This window comes from Crocodylus porosus, unplaced genomic scaffold, assembly GCF_001723895.1.
Source record: "Crocodylus porosus isolate Cpor-Errol unplaced genomic scaffold, CroPor_comp1, whole genome shotgun sequence".
Classification (NCBI taxonomy): Eukaryota; Metazoa; Chordata; order Crocodylia; family Crocodylidae; genus Crocodylus; species Crocodylus porosus.
In genome coordinates, this window is record NW_017728918.1 from 5,464,491 (window position 1) to 5,476,653 (window position 12,163).

The 12,163-nt window shown below is 45.0% G+C and overlaps 1 protein-coding gene across 12 annotated transcripts in view; it reads right to left on the minus strand.

The window, feature by feature from the left end:
- Positions 1–12,163, minus strand: part of PKHD1 (polycystic kidney and hepatic disease 1 (autosomal recessive)) — a 383,573-nt gene that overhangs the window by 294,432 nt on the left and 76,978 nt on the right. For all 12 annotated transcript variants that reach the window (XR_002101523.1, XM_019537166.1, XM_019537170.1 and 9 more), the window contains 2 exons: positions 6,367–6,580; positions 1,507–1,657 (listed from right to left, as the gene is read on the minus strand). Coding sequence is in view for 11 of the 12 variants with exons in the window: in XM_019537166.1 (XP_019392711.1) it covers positions 1,507–1,657; positions 6,367–6,580 (365 nt within the window). In the remaining variant the exon portion in view is untranslated. The remainder of the gene's footprint in view (positions 1–1,506; positions 1,658–6,366; positions 6,581–12,163) is intronic.

Genomic DNA, 12,163 nt, shown 5'->3' on the forward strand with positions numbered 1-12,163 from the left:
GGAGGAAATACATGAGCAGGGGCTGCTAGAAAAGCAGAGGAAGCCAGGAAATGTGCATGCAGGCTGCACCAGCAGGGAAAGAAATGTTCCATTTAGCCTGCTAGAAGACAGGCTTGTGGGCTCTAGAAACAACCCAATTAAACAATCTCTTAAAGAGAAGTGATCGCACACCGGCTGCAGCGTTTCAGTCATTCGGGAGGAACCAAGGCAGCTCTGCACCAAAAGCAGAAGGGCTGACAGAGTAAAGACTTCTGCCTGGTGCTATAAAACAGAAAGGGATTGCTGGGCCAGGGAATAGCCAGGTCTGGGATTGCTGCACCTACCGCTGAGCTGGAGCGCATCTCTTAAGTGGTCCAGTGCATAACACTGCAGGTGGGAAAATTTCGGCCTAGGACAACACGCTTAAAAATTCCCGTGACATCTTTTTAAGATCAACAGCAGAGCAAGCGTAAGCCTGGAGTTTTCTAGGTCTCATCAGTGCTTAGTAGATGGCCTGATAATCAGATTATCAACCTCACCAAGAGAAAGGGCAGAACTGATTCTGCTGAGCGGGGTTAAGCATTTGAATTCTCTCATGCCAGTTTAACACAGCAATAGTGTCACCGGCTTCAAAAGAGTTACTCCTGAATTGCATCGGTGCACGGGAGGAGAGGATCAGCCCCAGAGAGTTGAAGATGCTTGGATGCCGAAGCGCTCCCCACATCCCCGAGGATAGCAGCGTCTAATAACAGTCGGATACCTCGGCACTCTCACGCAGTCCGTTTCAGAGATTATGAGCAAGTAACCTTCGGAGTGACAGCGGGGTCAAAGAAATGTTTTATGTCCGCTAAATCTTCTACCCCACTTCCACTACCGCTGTGCCAGTGAGACTTCATTTCGTGGGCAGGGCTGAGCTCTGCCGCAGCTGAGGTGCTTGCAAGGGAGATCATCGCAAGCTTGTAATCGCAATTCTGAGATCAAGTTTTTACAAGCTGTTCAGTGGGAAACAAATGTTGTTGCTGGATTATCACACGCGCATAGGCGCACGCGTGCTGCCCGTCTCTCCCTTACACCGCCGCAGTCCTCTTTTATGTACAACGAGCAAACACATCCAGAGTCAGACTTTCAAATAAAACTAGTGCTTCATGTACTCTCACAAGGTGACTTAAAACTCCTGCTCTCGCAAGCAGTCTCTTTGATCGAGGGGACAGGTATAAAGAAATGGTGCTTTGGAACATAAAAAGGGAGTTGGGGGTGGGGGGCAGAAAAATGCATAAACTACGAAGGAAGTTAAAGGAAACGAAGCAGCCTTCATTTCTATTTGATCAAATATACGATTAGCCATAGTTAACCATTAAGTCAGCAGCTGTGCATTCGAACCGCTATTCAAAGTTGGAGAGCATTTAATATTATAGATTACTGCTGCTCAGCCCAAATTGTTTCCCACCCCCCGCTTTAAATGTACACAATATTACAAATTTAATTTTAAGCTGTTTGAATCAGTCTGTAAAAAAGATTTGATTATACCTGAGTGTTCTGGCCCCAGCTTTTCCGTATCTCAGTAATCTTGGCGGTAATTGGCTGATTAGCTCCCTCACACTCCATCTCTGCCTCAGTTTCCATGGTAATGTTACAGGAGCTATTATAGATGAGAACTTCATCTCTTTCCACTTTAGGGCTGAAACGAGAAGGGAGGTTAAATGGGGTGTCATCAATCTTAATGAAATGCAATTATTTTTACTCTTATTAATCATTGCGAGCCATTAGCTTGTGGCAACTCCTGGCCACCATTTGTCAAACTTTGCAAATTTCGGTAATTTTGTTTCCATTCTTTTATTGTTTATTTGTTTTTCCTCCCTTTATCTGCAAACACTCACGATGAAAATACATGCAGTAAATATCTCTCAGTGATGCCGTTCTGCTTCCCCAAACTGTTACAAATGGGCAGCAAATGCTGTTCCAGGATGAAGACGGGGGAAAGCAGGGCAGACAATGACTGGGGAATAGCCATGTCTAGAGTCTGAGATGGACGCACACGCTGAGTGGGGTTTCTTGGGTTGCTTTTTTTTTCCCTTTCTTTCTTTCTTTCCCTTTTCCCCCTTCCCCTCTCTTATTCACACTTAGCAATGGGAAATGAATAACTTGCAACTCCCTTAGGGCACGCGGAGAAATTGGAAAAACCACACAACTGGCTAACTGGTCCCTAATTCCAACTGTGAAAAAATGAGCTCATTTAAGGGTTCCAATTCCTGCTACCCAGCTGATTGCAATGATGCTTTGTTGCTGGCATTGGAACATTAACTTAGTAAATTAATTAAACTTACTTAACAGCCCAGACTAAGCAGATTCGATATATGTGCCAGTTATACTAGCAGACACTCGCTCTAAGCTGTAAAGGCTCCTCTCACATAGAGAGCAGAAGTAACAGAAGAGGTATTAGGAAGAGGTGCCCTTGCAGGGTGCTGCTCACTTTGGTAGCCTTTTAGTAGAGGGAGCTGTAGGGGTTTCATCCAAAGTCCCTCAAAATCAATGGCAGACAAGTTTCTCTGGGTAAATCTGATATCTTTCATTAGTCCAACTCAAATCGTCGGGGAAAAAATTCTTCTTTGCAAGCTTGCAGGTATAAATACCCAAAAATACCCATAAGCTTGCAAAGAAGAATTTTTCCAGCTGTTGGAATTGGTCTAATAAAAGGTATCAGATTCACCCAAAGTACCCTGCCTGCTGATGTCCTTAGGCCAACCCGGCTACAAGCTACATCCTTGAAATCAATGGGATACTTTCCAATTTAACTCAGCATGATTTGGATCAGGCCTGTGATATGTATTGCACATTTGTATTTATTATGAAGGCCGTTTGCATTTCTTCCCCTCCCCATGCATTTCCCTTCAAAAAACCCATGGATTTCCTTGGTGTATGAATGTAGTGCCGATGCTAAGAAACTAAAAGTCCCTGTTTATTCACAGACCCATCACCTCCCAGCCAGATATGTAGCAACTGCTCCCTTAACGGTCCTGGCCACCAGCTCAATCTAAAGCAAAGGCCAGTCTTCTTCTACCACTTGTGCAAGCAATAGATAACACAGCTTGGTCCCTGGGCCCAGTTCTGCACTGCCCTCCTCGCACTCTTTGTAGCCATTTATACCTGTATAAAATGGGTGCTACCGTTTGAGTCAGCGTGGAACAAAGCAAGACAGCAGCGGAGAACCAAGCCTATTTAACCGGTGCCAATTGTGACAGTGGATTGTGCACTTATGTGATGAAGGCCTGAAAAGGCGTTGAGTTACAGTCAGGCCGACTCCACTCTGAATGTGTCCCACTCCTCTAACCAGGCAGGTAGGGACAGATTTCCAAATGGCACCTAAAAGATGGGATTCTCTGAAGTCTTCAAGGACCTCCAAACGCAGGCTAAATGGGATTTTCAGTAGCACCTAAGCAAGTTGTGCCTTTGAGTACCATTGATGGCAGCTAATTGGAGGATCCGGCCCTTAAAGCTTTTTTGGGGGGAGGGAGCAAAAGGAACCTGTCAAATGGATGAACCTAGAGCTTTCAACCCAGGCCGAGCGCTCTACTCGGCTTCACAAATAAATAGCTGCCGTTTTCACAATGCTTTTAGAGGGTGTTTGTTTTACTGCCATTCTCTTTTAGCACAATAGGAGGTGCGGGACAGAAAGCAGCTGAGTTAACAGAAAACCATCACAAGTATCCGAACCGTTTTAACGGTGAGTTTTTATTGATATATTTAAATGAACCTTTCCCTCCACTGTATCAATAATCAAAAGCCAGCCGTAGGGAACTATGCTAGCTTTTGATATCAACACTTTGAGAACTATTCTCGTCCTGCACGGTAATTCAGTGGGTAACGTTCAAAGCTGCTTCGTGTGTTGTCTGCTGTAAGGAAATGCTGCATCCTTCAAATAATGCACATGTTTATAGCCTAAGATATATCCATATCTTCCTATAAATAGAGTCAGTCTGATAGGCTTTGCGTGGAAACCAAGGGAGATCTCTCTGCTGACAACAGCAATTAGTTCCTGGAAATTAATGTGAAGTTAAAGGATCCAGTCGGTAGAGTCCCCTAACAACTGCATCTGAAGCTGTCAGTTTTTTACCGGGCACAGGAACTCTGGAAAGTTATTAGCAAATTGGAGATTGTAGAGAAGTGAAGCAAAGGAACAACTGATTTTAGGACCCACAAACTGGAGCCACTGTTGTATTTTGCATTTGCTCCTACTGAAGTTGGAATTAAAATTAAGCATTTAATACGGGGCAGGGGTTGGACTCGATGGCCTACTGAGGTCCCTTCTGACCCTGAAAATTTATGAAATCTATGAAATACCTATAAGTGCTGAATTCTTGGTCACACAAGAACAAGTCAGGAGAAGCTGCATTACTAGACTGTTGGGCGAATGACCAGAAACAAAGGTGAACAATTACAGCTGGGAAAGAAACTGTTCTCTCATCCTGCAAAAAAGTTTCGAGATTTTCAATTTTATTTCCTCTCTGTGAATCTAGGAGAAAAAAGCTGAAGTTTTGAGAAATTCCACGAAACACTATATTTTTTTTTAAATGGTTTTGTTTATATCTATTCAATAATTTCAAAGGATTTAATTCCCATCTTGAGCATTATTTTATCTTTTTATTTTTTTAGACTAAATTCACTAACATTTCAGGATGAAAATCTCTTTTTGAAACAAACCCTTTTTTACTAGTTTGGATAACATCAAAATGGGTGACACTTTGACAACGATTTATTAGAGCTGATCCCTTCCCTAGTTTCAGTTTCAAGGAATCTGAATTTTTCTGGTGAAAAATCATTTCATCAGAAAAGACCTGACCAGTTCTTATAACAATCCACGAATGTGAGAAGAGGGTAAATACCCCAGGGAGATGGCATTTTTAGCATATTAAAAGATTCAGCAAAGTTGGTGGAATGTAAAGGAAAAAAAAAGGAATGAGCACTTTCAGACCAAGGACTGTTTTCCCCACAATGGAAATAATGGAGTTTGCATTATGAGGCTGGCGGGGGAAAGCAACAGGAAACAACTAGTTTGGTAAGGAGATGGATTGATGACTTCCAAGGCGTTTTATCTCCCTCGCTCCCAGTCTCACTGAGTTTCATGGGTCAAATATTGAAGCCTCCGTGCAGTCCACTTTGTTTGGAAAGGGGCCTGCAGCGTAAATAGGAAAAAGTAAGCAACGGGACATATCCTCAATTGCTGTATATGAGGATAGCTCCAGGATCTGACCTAATAAACTTGCTTCGCTTCTCCCTGATGCCTGTTTTCCATGAATGCAAGTCAGTGGACTCCAGCGAAGATGCTGAGAGTCACAGTGATGTGCGGAAAAGTGGAGATTCAAAGCTTTGCAAGCTCAAACGAGGCGAGCTTCACACCGTTTCTGGCATTGGAAGGAAAAAAAAAAAGAGGTTTGACTGCCTCTAGTTTTGCCCTCCTTGCTCAGATCATACTGGAGTGCTTGCTTCTCTCACCCCAGGGCATCAGCATCTCCCATTGACTAATTAGGATTTCACAATAGGAGATGACAGAGCCAGGTCTTCGGCGTCAAATCGGGGTAGCTCTGCGGAAGTTGTCTGAACCATGCTAATTTACATCAGCTGAGAATTTGCCCCGAGTCTCCTGAAAACCTTGGACCACCCATTGTGATCCTGCTCTGATTTTCTGTTTGTTTAGAAAGGAGGACCTGGGGGCGGGGGGGTACAAATTGGAAAGTTTTATTCTTTTGTTTGTTCCTTTCCACCAAGCCTCCCCCTCCTCCCCGACCTTTTGGAGCTGAATTCCCCATAGGTGTAAACAGGACCGGCTCCATTAAAATCAATGCAGTGGTACCAATTTATCTCAGCGGATGATTTGGCCCTGAAAGGTACTTTGCTTGTCTGTGCACCTTTGGTGAGTAAACCTACAGCCCGCTGGATTTCTCTGCAACTTTTATTTGTGGCTGTCTGGAGATGGGAAGTATGTGCTTAGGGCAGGGGGAGGGGAAGAATCCTTCTGTTTTTCATAATGACTAATCTTTTTCCCCATTGGCATCCACCAGATGTTGCTTTGGATGGGAAGATAAATATTAAAACCTAAGAAGGAACAAAGCGGGCTGTTTACTAGATGGATTTTCCAATGTCTCTCGAACACTTTAAGAGACAAGGAGGAGATGCTCTGATAAGTGTACCAAACAGATTTCACAACCCAATGGAGCTCTCTAGCGGTCTGCAGGCCCTGTCGCTGTGCTCTCACCAGCCTGGGGGACAGACAGCTACCTTCCCCTTAGTCTATAAACAGACGGGGCTTGATTCTGCAAAGGGATGAATGATGCCGGAAAGACAGTGAGCAGAAGCATGTCCACTCAAGAAGGGGAAAGAGCCACGACCAACCTGAAAAAGAGGCCAGTAAAACAGGGTAGGGAGGAGTCGCCGGTTGTGTGGTCCCACGGAAGAATGTCATCGTCACATAAATATATGTACGGTGCAGGCCCGGTCACACTGTACGTGCCCACTGTAACACGGATGTCGCATTTAATATATGTGGCCCCAGTTCCTTGACAGTCTTCGGAAGAATGTTTCAGGCTGCAGAGTATGGCCAAGGAGGCTGCATAGACAGGAGACAAAAAACAGCGAGAGAGAGACATCCACTTGCATAAGCATTTGCATATTAGACTCTGACGCTGCGCCACTGAAGTCAATGCTAGCTTGGCTACCAGCTTCCTTAGCAGTGAGAGCATTGCTTAAATTCCCCAGTCTCCCACTATTTTTCCAACTATTTGAGTTGGTCTAATAAAAGATATCGGATTTACCCAAAGAACTTTGTCTGCTTGTATCCTTAGACCCATATCCCAGTCTCCCAGTAGCACAGGAGTGGCCAACCTGCGGCACGGATGTCCCAAGTGGCATGGGCAGCTCCTGTGTGTGGCACAGGGTATATGAGAGAGGGATGGGGGGCAGCACAGGGGGAGATGGGGCAGGGAGCAGATTGGGCAGGGAGCATGGGCAGGAAGCAAAAAGCAGAGCTGCTGATCATTCAGGGGGAGGGAAGTGGCACTCAGGGGTGGCATGGGGCGAATTTGTGGCATCCCTGCCAAAACGATTGGCTCCCACTGAACTAGGAGCACCAACTCTCCGCCCCTTAGGATCGATTTGCAGGTCCATGTGTAACTCTTTTGGTTGGGTTTGACTCACTTGTCGCCTGCAAAGATATACGACCTTTTGTGCAATAACTAGCCAGATGGTCCCGTCCCCTAAGACTAAAACGACCCCTTGTGCGAGATGAGGGCAGGCTGGGATTAGTAAGGGGCTGGGCAAATTGCTGCCTAGAGGAAAAGGAGCACAGCGAAACAGTACACTGCATTGTTTCATTGCAAGGGACTGGCCTTCCGTGCCTTGTTCCTCAATGCTCCAGGAAGACAGCGTCCTGTTCGATATGTAGAAAGGAGGCTAAATGGATAAAGGGGGCTCATGAAATTATCCGCTGCTTTTCTAAAGATGTCAGTGTAGTCCCAGGATGAGTGGAGTCATTGGGCTGGAAAGCACTAGGTGACTGGGAAGCTTTTACCTGGAAGTTTGTCTTTCAGCAAAAATAGGTTCAAGGCAGCATCCCAGACCTGAAACTGCATCCCAGGTTCACCTGACATCACCACCTCTCTTTAGGGGAACAAGAGCAGATTTTGGAGGGTTGAAATCTAAAAGAAACTCAAGAGCGTTCAATTTTATTCTTCAAGTAGTTTTGTTATGGTTTATATGGCCGGTCATTCAAAGGAAAGGTTGCGTGAGAAGAAACTCTGTTTTATGAGCCTGGGGTTGGATTAGATGATCTCCTGAGGTCATCTCCCCCCTAGTTTTTCTATGACTGTATGATTTCTATGAATTGTGGAATTCAAAAAATAAAGTTCACCGCCCCCCCTCCCCCCGAGAATTGCATACAACACCGTGAGGTTACACATTGATCAAACAGTTGAGCGGCTCAAAAGAATAGCCTTGTGATCATTATAATGGTTAGGATTGTAGTGGCATCCCAGGGTCCTCATCAGTGATCAGGACTATATTAGGTTGATATTTTTTTTTTTTTAATAAATATTAATTAATCAAAAAGTGGTGATCCAATGGGATCAAAAGTTATCATGGGAAAAGGTCTATGTTCATGAAATTCTCAATGCAAAAAATGACCATATTTGTCAAAGTGGGGTGTCTGGATACTTTCTAAATTTAAAAAAAAAGTGGTTTTCATGCTTGACATGGTTTTTGTTTGGAAATATCAGTTAAGTTACTTTTTAAAAAGTTAAAAACTGGAAGCAAAATGCTTTGTTTCAATAATTTGTTTAACACTTCCACTGGGCAGAAATTTTGGATGGTCCATTCATACAAAATGTTGACTTTTTGTCCAGATTTGGAAGCGGGGGGGCGCGCGGGGATTTCCAAAATCTCAAAAAAATCCACAGAATGGAAAATCCAGTTCTAATCAAGACTCAATCACTCTAAAGTCTCTTAAAACACATAATGTAATGACAGTCCCTACCCCGGAGATCTCAGAAGCTCATGATAAACCAAGAGGAGAAAGGAAGACGGGGCTCACAGGGGCAGAAGCATAAGGAAACATTGAGATCATGCCCAACGTCGCAAGCGGTGATAGAGCGACCCAGAGCTGTAATCATTAGTAAATCCTTTTATGTGTTCAAGTAAGTGAATGTCCTAAGGGAGGAAGGACAATGAGGTAGCTTTCCAAGTGTCATAAAGAAAAAATCTAACTGAAGGATATTTTCACTAAAGCCAAAATCCCATACTCTGAACAATTCTCCTAAAAAACGATGGGGCTCATAGGACTTTCACCCAAGATGCATTCCTCCAAGGGCATGGCATTGACAAGGGGGAGGACCGCGGGGCAAGTGGTCTGAGCACAAATCAAGAGTTGGGCTTCAATTCCCTGCTCTGCCCCAGGCTTCCTGTATAACCCTGGGCAGCTCACAAGGCTGCGGCTCTTCACCTCTCACCTAGGGATAACAGCATTGCCCATACTCTGAACTTTTCTCCTAAAAAACGATGGGGCTCATAGGACTTTCACCCAAGACGCATTCCTCCAAGGGCATGGCATTGCACATGTGCTGTGCTCGGGGGGCACATAAATACATCAAACAACAAAAGAAAGACAAAGGTAAAAAAGAAAAACCAAATAAAGCTCACATGCCACTTGGTGGAAGAAACAAAAGGGTTCTTGGTGGAGAGTGAGAGGGGGGTTGCGATCATAAAAAAATGTTTCCTTTGAAAACAACCTGTTTTTTGTATCATGGTACAATACAGAGATGGATCCAGATTTTCAGTGTTTAGGACAAAACACAGCCAGGGTGGGGAGACGCCCAGCACAAGGGTCCGTGTCAATCTACCAATGCTGGAACAGAAACAATACCAGCAACTACAGACGTGCAAAGTGCAGCCGCAGCCTTATTAAACAGCTGCCCAAAAAGCTCGGTCTCAGGCTACCTACTCCCAGTTACGGAATAAACTGCAGAGCCTAAAGTTAATGCACGCTTGATCGAGAAGATAGAGGTTAAAAAAAGACGCATTAGGGTCACTGAGTCCAACCTCTGCCTGTGAAGAATTGTTCCCTATGGGGTATTCATTCTGCACAGTCTAGTTTTAAAGGTTCCCAGGAGAGAGTTTTGCTACCATCTATTCCACAGCCTAATAGAGCTCCCCGTCAGGCAGTCTTTTGCTTTGCATTCGGCATACCTTTTTTTGGTCCATTTCTTAATTTCATTTATAGATTTCAAGGGCAGCGGAATAGGACTCTGATCACCTGTGAAGCACACACCAGAGAACTTCCCCCAAAAAGGCACAAGTTGAACTCATAATGATGGCTACTCGGGGTCAGTGGACATAGTATGTTGCCTTGAACTGTGCACTTGCTCTCGTTTCACTGCCCCCATAATACGCCACTGCACACCTGGGCCGCTTTAAATCAGATTAACTCTTACCACGGTGTTTACACTCTTCAAAGAAGTGAGTTGTCCTTCCCCTGCCTCCCCAGCAGCTGTTCAGTCAAACTCAGCGTTTCTGTCTCTTTTAATCTTCACTCTGAATCTAAATCCTTGTGGTGGTTGCATTGCTGCTCTGCAAATATGCTTCACTTCCAGCAGGATAAGCCAGAATTCGAACACAAATAGCCCACGTGCAGTCACCAAGACAGGAGTGCATGTGTGTGTGTGTGTGTGTGTGTGTGTGTACAACCTGAATTACACTGGTCTTCCTTGCTGCCATATTATTCTCCAAACTCATCTGTTTGTTAAGACCTCATCCTACTATATCAGCTCATGTAAAACCCACAGCCACAAACAATGGCATTTTGCAATACACTTGCCTTACATTTTGCAGCCAACACAGGGTTTGTTTCTCAGAAGTCACTAGCTCACATGCCTAGTACCTCGTGCTCACAGTCATGCCTTGATCCCATTTCTTGGCTGTCCCCAACCTCAGTGACAGGCTTTTCATTTTGACCCTGAGCCGGAGAGAATCTACCAGTGGACTTTGCGCTTATCAGCAGATTAATTACAGAGAAAATAGCAAATGAAAGAAAAAGTGAATACTAGTGCTTTAAGAACACCGCTTGCTATTTTTCACTGAAAATGGTTTTTAAAGATTTTGGAGGCAGTTAGCTTGTGGGAATTATGTTTGTTAATGTCCACCCTCTCCCTCCCTACACACACACACACACACACACACACACACACACACACACACACACACACACACACACACACAACTGGGAAGCAGGGAGTGCAAAAAGCCCCAACTCAAGACCTGTTTCTTTTAGAAAGTTTGACAACCAATTTAATAACAATGGCTAAGCTTTTTGTCTTCTGATTTCTCATTTTCAAAAACATAGATTTTGACCAAAATGACAATTTTTAAGTATTTCATTTTGATGGTATAAAATGGATCTGAATTTCTATAGGGGGGGAAAAAAATCCTGCAACTGTAGGAAATCCGTCCCCACCACTGATGCCAGCGACGGCTTCTGCAGGTGCTCGCCAGCCCCGGCCCCGCCGCTGATACAGACTCGGGAGGCACCGAGTGCCCATGGGCATGAGGATATACCCAGAGAGTTTACAAAATCATCTGAACAGGGGGACCGGCAAATACAAATGTAATCAAAGCGCAGTATCTTTGTGAGTATATGTGTAGGCGCGTGCGTCCATACACACACAGCAGATGGGCGTGCATCGCACGTGACTTGCTTTACTTACCTTTATGTGCAAGTGTCCCCTTTACACAACTCTTCTTGCCTGCTAAAGCTGAATGAGCTTATTACATCAAATATCATTCTCCTCCAGGCAAAACTAATCATCACTTGGACAAGTTGATTTTGCACTTGAACTACTCTATTTTGAGGGCAATTTTGAAAAGGGTCAGTATGGGTATGGGTGTGCATTAGCCTTCTCAGCAGGCTGTGCTGGGAACCAGAGTGCCTGTCTCAATTCAGCAGGAGCAGAGCACCAAAGGAGAGCATTTCTTGAGTGGTTTAGTGCAATCTGCCTAACACAATTCCCTGAAGGAAACCGCTGTGAAACCTTTTGAGACGATCACTTGCTGACATCTAGTGTTAGTTTCTAGCATCGCCAGCTAAAGAATAGTCTCTCTATCCCACCCACTCTCCAGTGAGGAGTCCTCCCTCTCCCCCTCCCCCCAATATTCAAGCAATGAGTCTTTTTTAACCTGTCCTTGAGAGGCAGAGCATTGGCAGTGCCTTTGTCCCTGCCGATGGCATGTCTAGGCCAGGAGTGGCCAACCTGTGGTGTAAGTCCCACAAGTGGCACAGGCAGCCTCTGCATGTGCCAATGGACAGACTGGGGGGTGGGGAGGAGGTGGGGGACAGGCTGCATGGTGGTACATAGGGCAGGAAGCAGAAAGCAGAGCAGCAGCTTGGGCAGAGAGAACAGGGCAGGACACAGAAAGCAGAAAAGCAGATCAGGCAGGGGATGGGTACTGGAGCGGCACTTGGGGAGGATGTAGGGCTAATTCGCGGTACACCTGCCAAAACATTTGGCCCCTGCTGTCATAGGGCATTGTCAGCATTTTGGATCTGGTGTCTTGTCATCGTGGGTGAGGGTTTGAAGCGGTGACTTTGGAGGGTCCTGTGGCTGAGGGATGTCTCTGAACATGGGGGACTGGACTTGACAGCCTGGGA